We start from the raw sequence: 21,303 nt of genomic DNA on the forward strand, positions 1-21,303 counted from the left end.
ATGACCCCGGAAGAATTGAAAAAGATGATATCTGATGCAGTGAAGCAAGCTATGACCAGGAAAGAAGTTTCTCAGCATGTTACATCGCCCGGAAATAGACAAGACCGTGAGCAGGAGCAAGAACAGGAGTTGGGGGAGGAGGAGGAGAGACAAGAGGCTGAGGATTCCAGTGCCGGGTCCAAATCTCCAACCGTGGCAGAAGAGTTGCTGGAGCTGAGGCAGAAGATGAAGGTCCTGGAAGGACAATTGCAGATCCGGAGCACTTCCCGGGCAATCACTAGAGGATGCCCATTTGCTGACATTATTGTCCGGGAACCCCTGCCTGGAAATTTCAAGTCTGCCAAAATAAAAAACTATGATGGCAACGCAGACCCTGAGGAACACTTGGCCAGATTTGAGAACATGGTCATGCTGCACTGTTACACTGATAGAATAACGTGTAAAGTGTTCCTAACAACATTGGTAGATTCGGCTCAGAGATGGTTTGAGGGTTTGGCCCCCCAGAGTATTAGTTCTTTCAGAGATTTCCAGAAGTTGTTCTCGCACCATTTCAGCAGCAGCAAAAAATACAAAAAGACTGCTTTCAGTCTTTTCGAAGTCAAACAGAGCCCGGAGGAAAGTTTAAGGGCTTATATCCGAAGATTCAACAGAGTGGCTCTGGATGTCCCCACTTGTGCCACTGAGACAAAGACTACCGCATTTACCCAGGGTTTAAGGGAGGGTGAGTTTTTCAAATCACTGACCAAGAAGGTGCCCGGCGATTTCGAGGACCTATTATGCCGGGCAGAGAAGTACATCAATATGGAAGAGGCTCAAAAGCAGAAGAGGGAGGCTGTAAAAAAGGAGAGAGGAGACCGGGTGTCTAAGCCCGAGGAGATGGGACATAAGAGGGGTAATCTAGGGCACTTTTCTCATCACGTGCCTTTAAAGATTGCCCGGGAGAGGGAAGTGCAAGAATGCAGCAAAGACTTGGCCCCGGACCATCAGTTATCCCGTCCGGAGAGGAGAGGATTTTGCACTTTCCACAAAGTGTGTTATCATAACACCGAGGACTGCAAAACACTGAAGGGAAATTATGCCTTACCTTCCATCCCGGGACCCAGTCACGATAACCAGAGGCCGAGATTGCCACCTTGGACATCTCGGCAACCAGGATCCAGTGCCCGAGGGGAAGGTATGAGGAATAATCTGAGGAGTGAGCCCGGGAGAAGAAGGGAGCCTGAGCCCGAGAGAAAAAATAATTCGCCCCCTGCGACGGGGTTGATTAAAATGATATCAGGAGGCTCTACTGATGGAGACTCCAACCGGGCGAGAAAGTCGAGAAGTATGAGAGAGTGTATGGAGGTAGAGGGAGCAAGGAGGAACGAGGCGGTCATCAGTTTTGGCCCAGAAGATTTGATAGGGGTGAATCTGGCCCACAATGATGCCCTGGTTATCCAAGCCCGGGTGGCAAATTATGACATTTTGAGGGTCTTTGTTGATTCGGGCATTTCTGTAAATGTGATTTTTAAAGATGTCTTTGCGCAGATGGATTTGTAGGGTTTTCACTTGGAAGCTGTGGAAACTGCCCTCTTTGGCTTTGCTGGCCACGTGGTCTACCTGGAAGGGTAGATTGTCTTACCACTAACCCTGGGCTCTCGGGATCTCAAGAAGACAGTGATGACCTCTTTCACTGTAGTGGACTCCCCACCTTCATATAATATCATTTTGGGGAGGCCGGCTATGAATGAATTAAGAGCTGTGGCATCCACTTACCATCAGAAGATAAAGTTTCATGTGGGAGCCCGGGTAGGAGAAGTTAGGGGAGATCAACCTTCATCCCGAAAATGTTATGTGGAGGCAGTCCGAGCTGATCAGAGCAAAACCAAGAGAGAAGGGAAGAAGGCAAGGATGGATGAAGTTGGAGGAAGCGTGGTGGACAAAAGGGAAGTACATTTTGTAGCAGAGGAGGAGCAGGAGATGATAGAAGTCGGACCAGGCCAGCAAATCCGGGTGGCTCGGGACCTCAGTGCATCCACCCGGGTTAGTTTGATTAACTGTTTGAAAGCTAATATTAATGTATTTGTCTGGTCCCAGCAGGAGTTGACAGGGATTTCTCCCCTGATATCGGAGCACCAACTGAACATTCTCCCGGGATCTCACCCGGTGAAGCAGAAAAAGAGACACTTTGGTCCTGAAAAGGACAAAGTTATTTATGAGCAAGTAAAGGAGCTTCTGAAGGCCGGCCACTTTCGGGAAACTCAATTCCCTATATGGCTCTCGAATGTGGTATTGGTGCCCAAATCTACCGGGAAGTGGCGCATGTGTGTAGACTTCCGCGACCTAAATAAAGCTTGTCCCAAGGATCATTATCCCCTACCCAGGATTGATCAGCTGGTAGATTTCACCTCAGGATTCGAATTGCTGAGTTTCATGGACGCATACCAGAGGTATCATCAAATCCCCCTGGCCAAGAATGATCAAGACAAGGCTAGTTTCATCACCTCGAGAGGTAATTTTTGTTATATTGTAATGCCTTTCGGGTTGAAGAATGCAGGGGCTACCTACCAACGTCTGATGAACAAAGTCTTCGAGAAGCAGCTGGGACGAAATGTGGAAGTCTATGTGGATGATATCCTGGGCAAGACCCGGGAGGTTGCAAGCTTTATTGTTGATCTGGAAGAAACTTTTGTCACTCTCATGAAGTACGAGATCAAGCTTAACCCTGTCAAGTGCATCTTTGGCGTAAAGAGTGGCAAATTCTTGGGATTCATAGTAACAGATCGGGGGATCGATGTGAATCAGGAGAAAGTCAAATCTGTGTTGTGCATGTCATCTCCCCGATCTGTCAAAGAAGTACAGAAGCTGACCAGAAGGATTGATTCCCTCTCTCGATTTATTTCCCGATCAGCACACAGGAGTTATCCTTTCTTTCAAGTCTTAAGGAAGGCCCAACAATTTGGATGGGATGATAAATATGAACAGGCCTTCCAGGACTTGAAGACTCACCTTGCAGAGCTCCTTGTGTCGGTAAAGTCGGAGCCCGGGAAAAAATTATTTGTTTATCTATCTACTACGGAGTATGCTGTTAGTTCAGTTCTAATAAAAGAAGAAGGCTCTGATCAAAAGCCTGTCTACTATGTCAGTCATGCTCTAAGAGGCTCCGAGCTCCGTTACAGTGAAATAGAGAAGGTTGCTTTGGCCTTGATCATGACCGCCCGGAAGCTACGACCTTACTTCCTGTCACATCAAATCATCGTTCTTACCAATAGTTCTCTTGGCAGGATCATGACTCATTCAGAGGTATTCGGACGGATGATCAAGTGGACAGTAGAGCTGGGAGAATATGACATTAAGTACAAGCCTCGGGTTGCCATCAAAGCACAAGCCTTATCAGATTTCTTATCAGAAATGGTTCAACCCGAGGAAGAAGAAGTATGGAGAGTATTTGTGGATGGGGCGTCTAGCCTTGCTGGATGTGGAGTAGGAATATTGATAATATCTCCCCCGGGAGAGAAGATAAAATTGGCATTGAGGATTGACTCACGGGTAACCAACAATGAAGCCGAGTACGAAGCCGTCCTGGCTGGTATCCAAGCTGCCCGGGAAGTCGGAGCATCCAGGATTATTCTATATTCTGCTTCGCAACTCATTACTCAGCAGATAAAGGGCGTGTATGAAGCTAAGGATGACAGAATGCTAAAATACTTACAGCTCATCAAAGCCCGAGCATAAGTCTTTGCGGATTGGGGTATTAATCAAATACCCCGAGAGGAGAATGGCGAGGCAGATACCCTGGCAAAAATGGCTGCTTCCTTATCAGAAGTTAGCACCCGGGAAGTCTTGCATGTTTCCCAGTTGATCCCTTCCAATGAGGAAGAAATATTACCAGTACCCGGTGACTCCTGGATGACACCTCTGATCAAGTTCATGGTAAATAATGAACTGCCCGAGGACAGAACCCAAGCTCAGAAGACTAAGAGACAAGCTCCCAGGTTTGTTTTCTTAAATAATATGTTGTACAGGAGATCATTCCAGGGACCTCTTTTGAAATGCCTATCGGAGAAAGAGGTGGATTATGTCCTCCGAGAAATTCATGAAGAATGTTGTGCCGAGCACCTCGGAGGAATGTCTTTGGCTCGAAAAACAATGCTTGCTGGTTTCTGGTGGCCAACCTTAAGTCAAGATTCTGCACGGGTGGTCCAAGCTTGTGAGGACTGTCAACATCACTCGAATTTTAAGCACAGCCCGGCCACTCTCATGAAGCCTATCTGGGCATATTGTCCCTTTGATCAGTGGGGCATGGATATTGTGGGATCGTTCTCAATTGCTCGGGCTCAGAAAAAATTCTTGTTAGTAGCTGTTGATTACTTTTCCAAATGGGTAGAAGCGGAGCCCTTGGCAAAAATCACTGAGCAGGAGGTATTGAAATTTCTATGGAAGAATATCGTGTGCCGGTTTGGAGTGCCCAGAAGACTGATCTCGGACAATGGGAGACAGTTTCAGGGCAAAGGAATTACGTCATGGTGCAGGGAATGAAGATCAATCAATCTTTTACCTCTGTTGCATATCCTCAAGCTAATGGCCAGACAGAGGTTGTCAATAGAATTATTGTGCAAGCACTAAAGACAAGGCTACAAGGTAAAGGAAAGGATTGGGTGGAAGATTACCCAGTGTTCTCTGGGCTTACAGAACTACTCCCCAGGCACCTACCCAAGAAACTCCTTTCAACTTGGTATATGGTTCTGAAGCAGTCCTCCTAGTTGAGATCGGGCAAACTTCTCCCCGGGTAAAATCTTACCGGAAGACAATGACCAAAGCCGGGCCATGGAATTGGACTTGGTGGAAGAAATGAGAGACCGGGCATTCATTCGCATGGAAGCATACAGGAGCCGGATTATGAAATCATATAACAAAAGAGTCCGAATCCGAGACTTCCAAGTAAGGGATCTAGTCATGAAGAAATTCAACCCTGCTGAGGATGTTGGGAAGCTGGAAGCTCGGTGGGAAGGACCTTATAAAATCACCCGAAAAGTCAGCTCGGGATCCTTTTATTTAGAAGATGCTCAAGGACATCTCCTCAAAAGGCCTTGGAATGTATTTAATTTAAAGAAGTACTATGCATGACAGATGTAATTATTTGATGGAAGAAATAAATGAAAGATATATTTTCTCAAAGAATGTTATGAATGTTTCTGTTATCTTTTGACGGGAGGTACTAGGCCCCGGTTGTTGAAGAAAAGCCCAGGGCACTACACCCTGGCTCGGGGTACCACACCTCGACCATTCCCAAGTCCCGGGACATGTTCCCCGGCCAAAGGCTCCGTACCTTGGTTCTTAAAAGCTCAGGGCACTACACCCTGGCTCGGGGCACCACACCTCGACCATTCCCAAGTTCGGAGACATGTTCCCCAGCCCAAGGCTCCGTACCTTGGTTCTTAAAAGCCAAGGGCACTACACCCTGGCTCGGGGCACCACACCTCGACCATTCCCAAGTCCTGGGACATGTTCCCCGACCCAAAGCTCCGTACCTTTGTTCTTAAAAGCCCAGGGCACTACACCCTGGCTCGGGGCACCACACCTCGACCATTCCCAAGTCCCGGGACATGTTCCCCGGCCCAAGGCTCCGTACCTTGGTTCTTAAAAGCTCAGGGCACTACACCCTGGCTCGGGGCACCATACCTCGACCATTTCTAAGTCCCGGGACATGTTCCCCGGCCCAAGGCTCCGTACCTTGGTTCTTAAAAGCCCAGGGCACTACACCCTGGCTCGGGGTACCACACCTCGACCATTCCCAAGTCCCGGGACATGTTCCCCGGCCCAAGGTTCCGTACCTTAGTTCTTAAGAGCCCAGGGCACTACACCCTGGCTCGGGACACCACACCTCGACTATTCCCATGTCCCGGAACATGTTCCCCGGCCCAAGGCTCCGTACCTTGGTTCTTAAAAGCTCAGGGCACTACACCCTGGCTCGGGGCACCGCACCTAGATCAGTCTAAATCACGAAATATGCTCACTTGCCCGGCTTTTCTACTTGGAACACACGCCAAGGTTTTATATCTGGGTTTCAGGTTACTTACATCGGGGTTACTCGTGGAATATAAGGCATTATATCCATTACATGGATCAATATCCTGGATACTTATTTAAAACTACCGGTTAATTTGCAACACTTCGAAAATTTTCTGGATTTAATTGCAGAGAAGAAGGGAAAATGAAACTTTCATTAATAAAAGCCCGAGGGCCGAAAAATTACAAGACAGGAAAAGACAAAAGAAAAATACAAAATCTTAGTCTATGTCTACGTGTTCAGGACCAGGCTGCTCTTCTTGGGTCGCCTCTTTCTCCTCCTCACCATCCTTGGGAAGGGATGCAATGGTCAGACCAAAATCAGGAAAATTTTCCTTATCTTGGGGCAGGAGCCCAGCTTCCTCAAATTGTTCCCGGCATTTTTCAAAATCGGTATGAAAAAGAGGGTAGGCCTTGTCCACCACGGCCTTCTTGAACTCAGGAGATTGGAGGAAGGAAGCCTGCCATTTGTCCTTATTGTATTCAGCCCGGGCCAGGGCACACTCAGCTCTCTCAGCCCGATGCATTTGCAACTCTGCATGTTCAGAAACGGCACGGAGACTCGATTCCGAGACAGACAGAGAGCCCTGCAGACGTTCCTCTCGGACAAGGCCTTCAGTAATATCCTCTTGAGCCTTGTTCAGGGCTGAACGCAGCTTAGTCACTTCTTCATCATGGGTGGCTCGAACCCGGGCTAGCTCCTCTTGCAGCCTCTCCTGAGCCTCTTGAAAAGACCGAGCTCGCTTGCCAGAGATAGTGACAGCCCCTGCAACCTCCTCAAAAGCCGAGATCAGCAGGTGAGCGGCCTGTTCAAAAACAGGGTCAAAAAGAATCAACAGTGATCAGAGTAAGAAAAGAGTATGGGGACTAACAAAAAACTTACCGATAAGAGCTTGTTCGAGCCCTCAAAAATTTTGACAGAAGCACGAGCATTCTTCAAACGAGCTTCCTCGTCAGGAGTGAGAAGCTGTTTAAAAATCTTCATCCCCCGTGCCAAAGGCCCCTCCTCAAGGATGTTTATTCAAGGAGGTTGCTCGAGGAGAGGAGGTTGTTGATTGGCATGCTGCTCGAGCTCGAGGAGGGGAGGTTGTTGGTCAGATTGTTGGAGGGGAGGGTTGTTCGACCGGGTCACAGGAGAGGAGCTTTGACCCACTTCCCGGCTGTCCTCGGCCAAAGTATGCTCCGGGCTTGTTATAGCCTTTCGATTCCTCTGAGTCAGAGGGACGTGGTCTTCAGGGTCTTCCTGGGATGAATCCCAGGTCATCCTTTCTTGCTGGGCCTTCGCTCGGTTCAACTCAGCTTGCCGGGCTGCCTGCTCCTCGGCCTGTTTCTTTTCTATAGCAGCTTTCCGGGCTGCCAACTTTTTCTCTTTGGCTGCCTTTTCAGCTGCCCATTTCTTCGCAAAGGCCTCCTGCATTCTCGAGATATATATACAAATAAGGAAAAGAAACGTCAGTACAAATTGCAAAGTATGTATAAAAGTAAAATTTATAGACAGATCTGAAAGAGAGTATACCAGGCTGAGCACCCGAGCCAGCAACCTCGTCAATCACCCTGTCCAAAGGGTCCTCAACCCGGGTACTCAACCCATAAGCTTCCAGATTCTCATTTGAAATGAGAACAGAGGAAGAATACTTCTGGCCCTCCACCAGGTTTTGACTCACGAGGAAGGGCTCTTCGAGTTTGTAGGCTTGGGGAAGGGAGGGTTGTGTGGGAAGGGAAGAAAGAAACCCGGTTAGACAAGGGAGAGGACCGAAAAGTTGAATAAAAAAGTATCTTCCTTTCCACCCTTTCTGAGAGGAAGGGATGTCATCAAGGAATCGGGCATTTTGCCGGGCAGTCATGGAAAATGCATTATCCCCGAGCCGGCAAGAAAAGTAATAATGGAGAATGAGGGGGCTGATAAGAAGATTATTCATTTTAAACAAAACATAGGCCGAGGCCATGATACGGAAGGAGTTAGGGTGGAATTGATTGACAGGCATGCCAAAAAACTCGGCGACTTGAACATAAAAAAGAGGGAGGGGGAAACGAAGACCATTTCTAAGTTGGTCTCGGAAAAAGGTACTATAGCCTGGGGGAGGGCTGTTTGCCCTATCTGAAGCCCCGGGAATTAGAATGGAATAAAAAGAAGAGATAGACCCCAAAGTTCGGAGTTCCTCGATCGCCCCCGAGCGCAAAGAGCTGCTCATTGAGGAAAACCAAGGAACTCCCGGAGCCTCAGAAGAAGGATGGTCAGGAGCCCGGGCTTTACCCTTGCCCTTATCCTGTTTTGGAGCTCGGGAGGTACCCGAGGAAGAAGGTTTTGAAGAAGAGGGTTTGGATTGAAAAATTCTTGATTTTTGAGAAGTCTGAGAAAGGAGGCGATGGCGAGGGGGAGATGAGGATGAGTTGGAGCGCAGCGCGGTGGACTCATCACTGGGAGAGCCTCGCGCATTGGCTCCAGAAGTAGAGGAAGTAGAATTAGACATGGTTATGAGAGAGAACTTAGGATTTTTTAAAAAAGAAAAGATGGGTGGTTGCAGCGGCGGAGATTCACCGAAGACGGAGGAGCTCGTGTGGAAGAGCTTCGAGGAAAAATTTTGCAAGGGCTTCGCTGAGATTTTGAATTTGCAAGTATTTTTTCCGTAATAGGAGGCCTAGTATATATAGGTGGTGGGAATAGATCTCAGCCGTTGACTTAGGTGCACGTGGACGATCAGGATGCACCTCGTAAATAGTACCAGGCAGACGAAAGGACATATACAGTTATCGAGGCGTCAATCTTATCCATCTCGGAATATGAAACATCTTTTGGCGGGAATTTAATGCTGATTCATGACCTCATTATAACACCACATCAATATCCCGGGAGATTTGAGGCCCCGACATCTTATTTTATATCCCGGGAGATTTGAGGCCCCAGCATCTTATTTTATATCCCGGGAGATTTGGGAGATTTGAGGCCCCGGCATCTTATTTTATATCACGGGAGATTTGAGGCCCCGGCACTTTATTTTAAGCACGGGGAATTTTAGGTCCCGACATTTCAGTTGGTCATTTATTTTATTCAGATCATGATACATTTATCAACTGATGAAATTAAAATTCTGGCAACAAAGGTAAACTAGATAAGCATTTTTTATTTATTCAGAAAAGGTTTCACCGGTTACATTAAAAAACTCCTCTTCTACAAAAGCCATCCACATGGTCATCCATTTTTTTAGATTCCCAGTAGACGTCTTGTGGAAGCTAGCAGAATCGGTGATATTCATCAGAATCTTCCTCTTCTTATGAAGTAGCAGCTGGTAGACATGTTCATCTTCGAAAATATTCACTATCTCGGCAACGCGCAGGCGTTCCGGTACTTCTCCAGCTTTGCCACCAGACGACGCGTGGTGGCTTCTCCACATTCGTAGAGAAACTGCAGTCCTTGCAGCTTCTCCCAGTAACTAAGGATCTTTTGGAAGACTTCATCTTCCATTTCAGTTTTTCGCTTCTCGAAGGCTGCGTTCATGAACTCCTCCGCCATATCAGTAGTCTTCGAGCTACTTGAACCTGCCATTACACTTCTCGGATAATAATTTGCTGGTATGATTGAAGAATATGTGGGTTACTGTATATAGGGGAAGGAATTAATCTCCACCGTTGATCCGAATCTAATCGGACGATCAGGATGAGTCTAGGAAATTGTGCATGCAGGTGAAAAGACGTGTACGGATATCATTGAAACACACTCATTATTGCCTCGGAATACGAACGATTTTCGGCGGTATCAATGTTAACGCATGCGTCATAATGACACCCCTTGGACTTCCCGAGAGTACTAAATGACAAATATTCAAAACCCGGGAGATATGGGACCCCGACACCCCATCACATCTGTGTAATATTTGAAGACCCAATGCTCTTATTTACTCTGGGTTATGTTTTAACAAAATTACAGGTCTGACTGATCAGGACAACGAGTCAAGCTCTAGCCCGACTATTTTAGGGATGGGTGGTGATACTCCCATAAGGATCCGGGTCATTGATGACCCGGGCACTATCCTCAAGAACCCGGGCACTATCCTCAAGAACTCGGGCACTACGTCTCTTCCCGAGCGTTTACCGAAGGAGCCTGTCTCTTGCGCAATCACCCAGACATTTTCTCCTCTGCCCGGGCTGTCATCATAGCCCGGGATCTCATATAAATACCCGGGTAATCGACTACCCGGGCTACCTCGAGAATTGAACCACACTCGAGTATGATTGATACAGGCAGTCTAATCTGTCAGAACAACTTGGGCTTGGAGTGTCCTAGAAGACATCAGAAGCTATAAGTATGGGCAGCCAACTTGCCATACTTAGTAGGTAGCACGGGAATCAAGGTACATACCCCATTTTTTACTATAAATAGCAGGTATTAATGTCATTTAAACATTCTGAAATCTTTTAACTCTCAAGCATTACACATATTTTCTCTCAAATATTGCTTGTGTTCACCTGAAAAGCTTGCTGACTTAAGCATCGGAGTGGCCACGCCGGACACCCCTCCGGCGCCCATTCACGAGTTACTTTCTTATTTACAGGTGCTGTCCAAGCCATTATCTTCACTCAAATTCCCAAACACTATAAATTGTTGATTTGATCCGTCACATCTGTAATGAAATACGAGTCTCAGAGCGTGAACATAACTTTGATAAATCTGATATTATATGTAGCATGTGTCATACGAACACAAAACAAACCAATTTAATATTCCATCATTGATTCAACATGTTATTTATGTCCCTTTTTCACCTCTCAACACCAGAACTTACAAACATTTCACAACGTTGCGCAGTCTCTCTAGATTTTTCTATGAGAGTATGGCCGGGGTAGTAACTTTTCGGCAACTATGGCATGTAACGGGTTTGAAAATTAAAGCTCTGGCGCAAAATCATTTGATATATAAAATTCTCTCTGACACTTGGTTAAACTGGCATTAGGTGAAAAATATCCTTCCGTGGGCATTCTCCTACGGTATGAAAGATTACCAGAATTTTGCTACATATGTGGCCTTCTCGGGCATCAGAAAGAGACTGTCCTCAAATTAAATTTCTACTTTTCTGGAAGAAATCAATGGGCAATTTCCATAAGGATCATGGTTACGAGCAGGAGATGACAGAGTGTCTCTACCTCATGTCGATTTTCTGATCGACTCCTTTCGTTCCTCCCATATCGCCATGAGTATCCTTTGCTGGAATGCCTGAGTTTCTAGATGGCATTTATGAAACTTTCCACAAATATAGTTTTTGTATCTGAAACTAAAGTATCTAGTTCTCGTATTTATTTCATAAAAAACATTTTGGGTTTTCTGAATGCTTTTGGTGTGGATAATTGTGGTAGAAGTGGGGGACTGGCTTTATTTTGGCAAGTTGTTTTGAAAAGCTTTGGTCCTGGTCACATTATTACTGATGATAACGGAGGCAAATGGCGTTTTACGGGTTTTTATGGTCACCCAATTAGAGGTCTTCGACATGTTTCTTGGGAGCTGATTCGTCGTCTTCACTCCATGTTCTCATTTCCTTGGGTTAGGAGGAGACTTTAATGAAATAGTCCATATTTCTGAAAAGAAATTATGCTCGGAACGCTGCAACAATTCAATGACAAATTTTGGAGAGTTACTGGATCAGTGTTGTCTCAAGAAATTCCCTAATTTCACATGGACAAAAAAGCATCGGTCTTCATCTAATATCCAGAAACGCTTGGATAGACTTCTAATAACTTAACATAGTAAATAAATGTTTCCGAAAGCTCGTGTAATTCATTTGGATTATTCTGTCTCGGATCACATAATGCTTAAGCTTTATTTCATCCACCAACAATCGATGACTCGTTTTCTAACTATCATAGCCACTCATTTCGTTTTGAACCTTTCTGGCGAATAGATGACAAATTTAAACGATTTCTGGTAAAATTTGGGACCTAAAATGCTCATACATCAGCAATCTAGCCATTTATATACATTCGTAAATACAATAGTTTCGATTATATTTTTATTGTTTATAATAAACAATATATCAAATCTTAGATCCACAAACTATTTATTTACACATTAGCAAGACAAAACAGTATGAATTTCAAATCATATTATTATTGAGTGAACTTAAAATTCATCCTAATTAACATTGAGAAATAATTTGAAGTTTATGATTTTACTTAACTAAACAACAAAAGTACATTTGAAATCTATAAATTTGAAACCTATCAATCCAAACACAACTTTAGTTTTCTTATAATATTAGTAAAACAATTTATTTCTCTTTGAAAAATAGGAAATCATTCATAAGGTATGCAATAAATTGTAGTATGATTAGATATCATAGACCTAAAACATGGAACATTAATAGGCTCAAATTCATTACCATTATGTATACAAACCAAGAAGGTATCACGAGTCATGCCTTCTAATTGATCAAGTCGCACTCTCAACACGAGGCACAAAATGAATCAAAATCTAATCTTCTTGAGCTTGATTGGTATCGAATTCGATCTTTTGCATGTGATGAAAAGTTCGCGAGTCGATTCTCGAGCTTCTCTTGTTTTTATATATATAATACACGTACGTACCCCTTACAGATATAAAGTTCATAATCAAAGTCTGTATGAAACCCTACTGTTAATTGGTTTTGTTCTCGGGCGATGCTACAGAAACTCCTCCAATAATTTTGCCTTCCTCACGTGCGGGGATCCTGCAGCCGCCATCTCCCACGTGTCAGCATCCCTTGACTCTTTTCGGGGTTTGACTCTTTTTTCCTTACCTACTATTAGACGGCCTAATTAGTGTAGGTGTCGACGGCCAACCGTTCATTAAGTGCTGGATTTAATTTTCTTCGGAGTTACGCAGTAAGTCAACCTAACATGAATACAAAAGAAGCATACCCTACGTTGGAAGCGACCACAAATTCATTCAGTCAACCATTTGTTTCTGATCATTTCAGAAATATATAAATTGCAAGAGTGGAATTATATTAAATTGTTAGAATCGAGAAGTGATGTTTATTTCCCTATATGAGAGAGTTGTAACGTGGTGGTTTGACTGATATACGGTTAAAAAAATTCGATGTGCACGGGATACTTCGATCATGTAATTGATATCAGAAATAATGTCACGTGTTGATGCAATTATTGGAAATGAGATTGTTGGGAAACAATAAATCTTACTAATATGATATTGATTGAAACATGGTGATTGAGCTCTTTTACCGTTTCAAATATTTAAATTACATCATTATTGTTTAATATACGTACATATTCTAGTTACAATTTATGAATCTATATTGGCATTTAGTTCGTGTATACTATATTCTCACATTACATTATATATTCTTGAATAAGACCGAGTGGATGACGAGTAAAATTTGATATAATTTAGTTTTATTCTTCATGACAAGTTATCAAATAATTTTTTTTTAAACAATTTTCTGAAAATACAATGTACTATACGCATGATAAATACAAGATATTAATAACTTTACACCATATCCTACTCTTTTTTTAAATAAAAAAAATATCGTATGCTACTCAAAAAATATGATATGTTTTACAAATGTACAAGAATATATGCTTTGTTTACCAGTACATCCAATATTAGTATATTATTTATGCAACAGTCCCTTGACTAATATGCAATCTTGACTTTGAATTCCTGGGAAGAAAACAATAAAGACATGCAGTTAGTAAGTGAGTAAACCTAGACTTTTGAAATTTAATGAAAGAAGTCAATCTTCTAACACGAACAAAAATATATAGTTAATTTTCCATTTATTTCATAAGTAAAAGGCGCACACATAATTTTCACGTCACAACAAAATTGTATACACCCGACACCTTAACTTAAATTTATTCAGTACAATATATATATATATATATATATATATATATATATATATATGAACTTGCAAATGCAAAAGGCATAGTTGCTATATTTACTTTACGCGATAAAGCTCAAAGTATCATTCTGAATGGATGAACTAATAAAATTAGCAGAAGGATCTGAAGATGAGCTAGTAAATGAACTTCTGGACAATGAGTCCCCATTCTTTTTCCTGTCCAGTAATGATCATGGAATGGAAACAAATCGCTTCCCTTCAATTGATTCTCGTCTGGTGTCCCCGACGATTGAAGACGTGGAGAGTTCTTTATCTGACACGAACTATGGACGCCATAGCTTTCAACGTGAAGATAGATCAGAAGCACGCAGGTTCAATATATATCCTGTTGGTTTTTTTCATTATGTTCGAGCTCATATTATTTGATCGTGCAAGTTTACTTGATTTGTACGCAGAATTTCGGGACTCGGTGGCATAAGTAAGTGTGGTTATAATGGAAAAAAGAAGTATAGTTTGAGAATCAAGAATCATGAAAATGCAATCTCTGATGATGGGTATAAATGGAGGAAATACGGCCAGAAATCCATCAAGAATAGCCCCAATCCCAGGTGTTTGATATAAAGCATTACTAGAATTAAATGTAATATATTGCTTTTGATTTTTTTTTAGTCTAAATCACTTAATTAAAATCAATTGGTATTTAGGCACTATTTGACACGAATGATGAGATTCAACAAATTAAATCTCTATTCAACAACGTCATCCCACGTTTGGCTCAAATTTTTCAATTTATTATTTTGTTTTTCTATCGATTTATCTCACGAATCAAGCGGTGTCTAACATAAACGAAATTATATCCAGAAGCTATTACCGGTGTGGGAAACCGAGATGCAATGCGAAAAAGAGAGTGGAGCAGTCCATGGAGGACCCGGATACCCTTGTTGTCACCTATGAAGGCCTTCACGTCCACCTTGATTTCCCATTTTCCATCCAAACTACAAAAAAGCGCCAAAGGCCCATATCTGAAGCCCAAATTCAGGCCCATGAAATTGTCGGTCCAGACACAACAATTGACCCAGTTGAAGAAGAATTGATGGGCCGACAAGGCCTGCTTGAAGATATTGTGCCATTTGTGATTAGGAATCCCTTTGATTAGTAAATCCAATGGTGCTACATCTTCCAGTTCTTCTTCATCTTTAAATTCCCTTTATAGGTCTATTAATTATTCACTTTTTGGTTTAACTTGAAATTATGTAATGTTCCTAAAACACTGTTATCAGTGTCTCTTGTGGTGCGTTTTGGTGGGAGCACCTTATTTCGATTTGAAAGCATTAATGTTGCGATTGAATGATGGTAAATAAATGTGTGAATCAATGAACCGAATGTTTTTTTCTTAAGAGAGTCTACTGTTGATCACAGAATGTCAGACGTGAAATCAAATCGAATTTGGAAGTAAATCTCCATTGAATATGCGTAAGGTTTTACAGTGAAAAAGAATCGAGATTTAAACTTCTAAGAATACCAAACAATAAGGAAAAAAAAAATGTTAGAATCGAAAATGGATTTATTAACAATGAATCACATAAGTTGGTGCAACTTCGCACATGACACGCTCATAAATATCAATATTGTGCAAACAATTATAAAATTAAAAAAAAAGATTGGCTGATGGGCGTGGCATATATGATTTACCGCAAAATACTTCGTGAATAGTAACGCGACAAATATTTGAGGAAGTCTCAGGAAAATTAAAAAAGGATTTATTAACAAAAGCCATAAAAATCATATGATTAACAAAAACGCCGTCTGTGGGAATCGAACCCACGACCACGTGGTTAAAAGCCACGCGCTCTACCAGCTGAGCTAAGACGGCTTGTGTTTTATTATATCATAAAATTTTTATTTATTATAATATTAAATGAGCCAAAAGTAAAGGAGTCATGAAATTTATTTGCAACTAGTGTACCGACGCACGCGTTACGTGCTTGTATAATAATTTTTATAATTTATTTGATTTATATTTAAATGAAGATCAAAATAAATTTATAAGAAATAATGATGGACTACAATGTAATTTGGATATATAAATTAAAAAATAAAAGAATAAAAAAAATGACATCAGTAAGAGTCGAACTTATAACCTAAGCCCCAAAAAACAATGACTCTATCCGTTGAACAACATATAAATTACATCAAAATTTTAATATTTTATTAATATATATAATTATTAAAACAGATCATGACACCAAAATTAGTTACTCTAAGTGTTTTATATTTAATATAATAGTATAGATAGCATAGATTAATAAATCCACGGAATTTATGACAAAGGGATACCCTTTGTTACTTCTCTTTTACGGGCCCTACGCTGTTTCTGTTTCAAAAAAAACTAATGGGTTGTAGATTCAGCACCATGATTGCAATTAGTGGAAGATTTATTAATTCATAACCCACCCCACTTTACTATGGGGTGCCATTAATTTCTTGATTCCAATCTCTCGTTTTTTCCTCAACCGTTTTGGTTTCATAAAGTCAAATTAGGCTGACTCGCCTTCTTTCATCTCTGCAATAATAGAGTTAAAAGAGTGTAGAAAAGGCAGTAACATATCACCCAATGAAACAACTTTTCTATCCTCATATCTTATTTTTGTTGTGAGGTCGTGACTTTTGCTCCTAAACATCATAATCCTTGAAAAGATCTGACTAGTGATGTTTCTTTTGCTTTGTTAAATAGGCAAGCGAAATGGAGTTGGTGCTTGTTTTAATATCAAGCTTAGGTCAATTTTACCAACTTTTAAAGTACCCCATCGGAGCTAATTTATTTTACCTGTCATATAAATACATTTATAGGTTTTGTTCATATTTTCCAATAATCAACGGATCGTATTAGTTACGGTAAGGAATGAGGCCTATTTTGTTTAACAGTAACAAGTTTAATCACATGTGACAGTAAATTTATGTTTTATCAGAATTAAGTGTTATGCGAAATGTTACAACATTTCAGACAACATGCAGCGGAATATTTAAGTTTGCAACACAAATTAACTTCTTCTTTTTTTGGTAAGAACACAAATTAACTTTAAATAAATAGATGAACCAGAATGAGTTTTGAACTTGTGCGGGTGCCTCAGGGTAAAAATACTGATTAAAAACCAACAAGTTTACATGAAAACCAACACTGGTGATTTTAATCAAAAATCAATTTTCTCAAACACGTTGAGAAAATAAAATGCTTTCTAAAACAAAGAACACTAAAACATAATTAAGAAAGTAAAAACGTAATGCCAAAAACTGGAGCAACAAAAACAAATCTTCAGCCAACTCCTTCACAGATGTTGTCTACAGATATCTCCAACAATCACGTCAACACATGAAACTTCACTCTTCAAAACAGCAACGTCCTTGTAGAATGTTTTTCTCTGAAGCTCATGGCGTGCAAAAGTTCAATAGTGTGTATATCATTCTGTGTAAAAAGTCCACACCCTTGCATGACATGAATCATATTATTTATAATCCTATGGTTTATCAACAAGGAAACCTACACAATATGGAAAGTAAAGTTTTATTAGAAACAAACTATTTTTAAACAAAGATATCATATCACACAAATCTTAGCATAAACATCTGATTAATTATCACAATATATAGGGAAAATCATATTTAAATATTTAAAATCATATCAACAAGGAAAAATTAATCGTGGTCCTTTCATTTACACGATTGAATATTTATTATAACAAATGTAACATTTGATAGGAACGGACAAGAGATTTACGGGTACCATGTACTGAAGATACACAAGAGATATACTTTTTAGCTCTGAATGATGGAGATGGATAAACAGCAAGCATCTAATCTTAATGACAAAATTAAGATCCCCACAACAAAACGAAGTTCGGCGATCCTAGAACAATTCATGGTCTACATCAAAATCCTCAAACAGGAAAAGCTAGGTGCTCATAAATCTTAAAGAGTGCAAAAAAAAGCATGACCATGAAAACAAAACTATACAAAGCTTCACATATATGGATACATATCACGTACAGCTTCTTGCTAATATCGCCTTTAAGCTGGAGAAGATTTATGTGTGAAGGGCCGGTCTTGGATAAGCCATTGGCGAACGTTTTTCTTCAGCGTTGGTCCTACCAGACTTGTGTTCACGATGTGGTTGGCTTGGTTTATTACTCCGGTTATCCCTTTGCTCAGTTTTTGAAGTGTCCTTCGAGTCCTGTAGTTGCTCTAACTCGGTTACCACATTGTCCATGTTTGGCCTAGATCTTGCATCCATGCTCAGGCACTGGAGTGCAAGTTTAGCTACCTTCATGGCTCGTCCCATAGAATATTGCCCTTCAAGACGGGTGTCGATGACATGAAATATCCTACGCTTGTTGGTGAGGTAAGGTTTTGCCCACTCAACTAAATTGTGTTCACCTGACGGACGATTCTTGTCTATGGCTTTCTTACCGGATAAAATTTCTAAAAGTACCACACCGAAGCTGTATACGTCACTCTTTGTAGTCAAATGACCTTAACAACAACAAAAATTAGTTATTTCGGAGAAAGTGTATCAAAAAAGTTCAAAGAAATTTGTTCCTAGATTAATGAAAATAGGAACCTCGAGTTGGCATGCCATCTATACCTGTGGAAAGATACTCTGGAGCAGCATATCCAAAAGTTCCCATTACTCGTGTAGATACATGACTCTTATCTCCAGTTGGGCCGTCTCTCGCCAACCCAAAATCAGAAAGTTTCGCATTGTAGTTCTACAAATTATGGAATGGAAAAACAAGCAGCACAACACACTAAGCGATCTGTTGTCTCAAGAATATACATTGCATTATTCAAACATTGAACCGCCAATTCACAATTATATAACATACACAATAATTGAAAATGCATACCGAATCAAGCAGGATATTAGAGGTTTTGAAGTCCCTATATATCACTTTTGTCTCAGCACCATGAAGAAAGGCGAGTCCTCTTGCAGCACCAAGTGCAATTTTCATTCTTAGGGTCCAGGAAAGTGGCTGGAAATAAGAACCTCCTAGTTTGAGATAATAACATTCTATCAATAGATTTTCAATTTGCTAATAATTTCACAAATAAACATTATTTTCCAATCACAAGAAGTGAAATTCACAAAGATTTTTAGTATGATCCAATTCAAATATGTGAAACTCACTCCTGAATAAGTGATTCTCCATGCTACCCTTTGGCATGAACTCATATACCAAAAGCCTTTGTTCGTCCTCGGAACAATAACCAATTAATTTCACAAGATTAGGATGTCGGAGCTGCCCGAGATAGACGATTTCTGCCTGTTAATCCGAAAGAAAAATATCAATAAAATGTAAAAAAAATGGATTAGTGACAAGAAGTCACTGGTCTAACTAGAAACATGTCAACTTGCATCCAAAAGTAGGGCTCACTCGTAGAAAAAGAAATACTAAGCATACATCAATCATGGCATATCTTCCCAATTATAGGAGTTCTTTAACTATCAGCATTAATGAAAACAAGAAACAGTTAAACCTTTATGTTAGAATCGACAAACATATCCTGGAATCAAAAATTTAACGCGATTAAGATTACAACATATATTTGCTATTATTTAGTTGTCAGAAAAATACATATTATATTTACCCTAATGCACTTTCACTTACATAAAGAGGTGATTGGTGATAACTGTAATCAGAAGAAAGAAAGGTGATAAGAATTTTAGCACTCTAGGCATTATGCCGTGAATGTTGGTTTTTACAGCCGAATCACACATACTTAATGCATTGTGCTGCGTTTTTCCACAAAATATTTCTACTACTACAATTTGGTTTTTTGAAAAGATCAGTTAACGCCCAAAAAATTATAAAACATTAACAAGCAACAATCATTACATACCAGCCATTCCTTGTGTCCCTGCCACCCTTCTTGGTTCAGCCTCTTAACAGCTATCACAATACCAGAGCCAGCCCTCGATGCTGCAAAGGACTGCTCATCTATCCATCCCTTGAAAACCGAACCAAAACCCCCTTCCCCTAATACACTATCGGGCCGAAAATTTCTAGTGGCAGCCTTGAGATCATTGAATGTGAAGCTTTTCAAATTCGAAGATTGTAATATCTCGCCCTCGCTTCGAGGAGTCTGCTGTCCTGATGCAGATGAAGCTTTGCTACTTGAATTACTCAACCCTGTCCCATCTCCACTGGCCATTTTCGAAGAATTCACACCTTCATAAGTTCCAATAGGTTAAAAATTAAGGATAACTAATGAAACTGCAATTTACAAACCAGATAGAAATTTTTGTTGTCAAATACATTCTCAAAACAAGGGAGACTTGAAAATGTCATAGTTCATTTCAAAATTAGTGGTAGACCCGTCTTCTACAAACAATTAACAACTATTGATCAGCAAAACAGAGAAAATTATGTATGGTATAAACAAATCTATGGAATACATGATGATAAATTTACAAAATTAAGATAACAAAATCTATTTAATTCACAAAATACAAACAAACAAATCCACAATATCTACCGGAGGCGAGAATCCTCATATTCATCATGATAAAAATAATGAAAGCATCATCAGTTTCAAGTTTCAACTAAGGCCTCGTTTTCTCAGATGAAACAAACGATTATTTCCCTCATATAAATCAAGAAACTAAAAACAAGAGCAGATTATTCAAAATATACCTGTACCGGTGTGAAGAGGGCTCTCGGCCTTTATCTGGTTGCTAAAGCAAATCCCCATCTGAGCTCCAAATAACTCTCCAAAAGGCCAAAAACCAAAACAAAAACAAAACAAAAAAAAAAAACCCAAATTCTTGTGGTAGCTCAAAGAAACAGGTCACAAAAAAAGAAGTCTCAAATCCCAAATCAAGCACAAGATTTCATATCTTTTATTACATGCTCAAATTAACTCAAGCAAAAGCAAGAGGCGGCCTGGATCTAATCTGAACCCCTTGGTTTTTCTCGATTTCTTTCTAAAAGTCAGGTGTTAGCCGCCAAGCTCACTAAATCTCTCTTCAAAGTTTAAACCAGATATTCTTGATTACAAAATGGCCAAAAAAAACTACAAAAAGATGAGATTTTTCGAGGAGAAACATCACAGAAGGCTGAAGTGTAGCTGAGTAAATGGTTATAAAATTTGATTCAACCAAAGTCTCCTTCCTCGTAATGGGGTCACATGCAAAGAAGCCTTTTTTAGACCTCTGCGGTATTGCAGATTGACCTGCTTCTTGTCTTTTCAATGGAGTACAAATTCGAGGTAAGGTCGGAATATTTGTCGATTTTGTAATAATAAATGGAATTTTAAGGTATGTTCACATGGATAACCTTTGCAAATTATTATTTCCGGAGGAAAAGTATGGAATTGAACCTTCTCATCTATTTTAATTTCTATTAATTAACTGAGTAAGTATATT

At 40.7% G+C, this 21,303-nt stretch overlaps 3 protein-coding genes and 1 non-coding gene across 4 annotated transcripts; 2 read left to right on the forward strand and 2 right to left on the reverse strand.

Annotated features, from left to right (window-relative positions):
- LOC142537169 (uncharacterized) lies at positions 1 to 1,539 on the forward strand. The gene has a single exon (XM_075642726.1). It carries the CDS (start codon positions 1 to 3, stop codon positions 1,537 to 1,539), a length of 1,539 nt encoding a protein of 512 aa, XP_075498841.1.
- Positions 1,540 to 13,912: 12,373 nt separating this feature from the next.
- Positions 13,913 to 15,235, forward strand: LOC142537294 (putative WRKY transcription factor 49). Its single transcript, XM_075642838.1, has 3 exons — positions 13,913 to 14,254; positions 14,339 to 14,491; positions 14,745 to 15,235. The coding sequence occupies exons 1-3, from the start codon at positions 14,016 to 14,018 to the stop codon at positions 15,037 to 15,039; spliced, it is 687 nt and encodes a 228-aa protein (XP_075498953.1). The 5' UTR covers positions 13,913 to 14,015; the 3' UTR covers positions 15,040 to 15,235.
- A 448-nt stretch (positions 15,236 to 15,683) lies between these two features.
- On the reverse strand, positions 15,684 to 15,756 carry TRNAK-UUU (transfer RNA lysine (anticodon UUU)). Its single transcript has one exon. It is a non-coding gene; the product is annotated as a tRNA-Lys (tRNA).
- A 1,915-nt stretch (positions 15,757 to 17,671) lies between these two features.
- Positions 17,672 to 21,154, reverse strand: LOC142526080 (receptor-like cytoplasmic kinase 176). Its single transcript, XM_075630353.1, has 6 exons — positions 20,573 to 21,154; positions 19,779 to 20,107; positions 19,066 to 19,201; positions 18,785 to 18,927; positions 18,523 to 18,646; positions 17,672 to 18,410 (listed from the first exon to the last, which is right to left on the reverse strand). Exons 1-6 carry the CDS (start codon positions 20,628 to 20,630, stop codon positions 17,965 to 17,967), a joined length of 1,236 nt encoding a protein of 411 aa, XP_075486468.1. The 5' UTR covers positions 20,631 to 21,154; the 3' UTR covers positions 17,672 to 17,964.
- Positions 21,155 to 21,303: the final 149 nt, after the last annotated feature.

Source organism: Primulina tabacum, chromosome 2, assembly GCF_025594145.1.
Source record: "Primulina tabacum isolate GXHZ01 chromosome 2, ASM2559414v2, whole genome shotgun sequence".
In the NCBI taxonomy this organism is placed as follows: domain Eukaryota; kingdom Viridiplantae; phylum Streptophyta; class Magnoliopsida; order Lamiales; family Gesneriaceae; genus Primulina; species Primulina tabacum.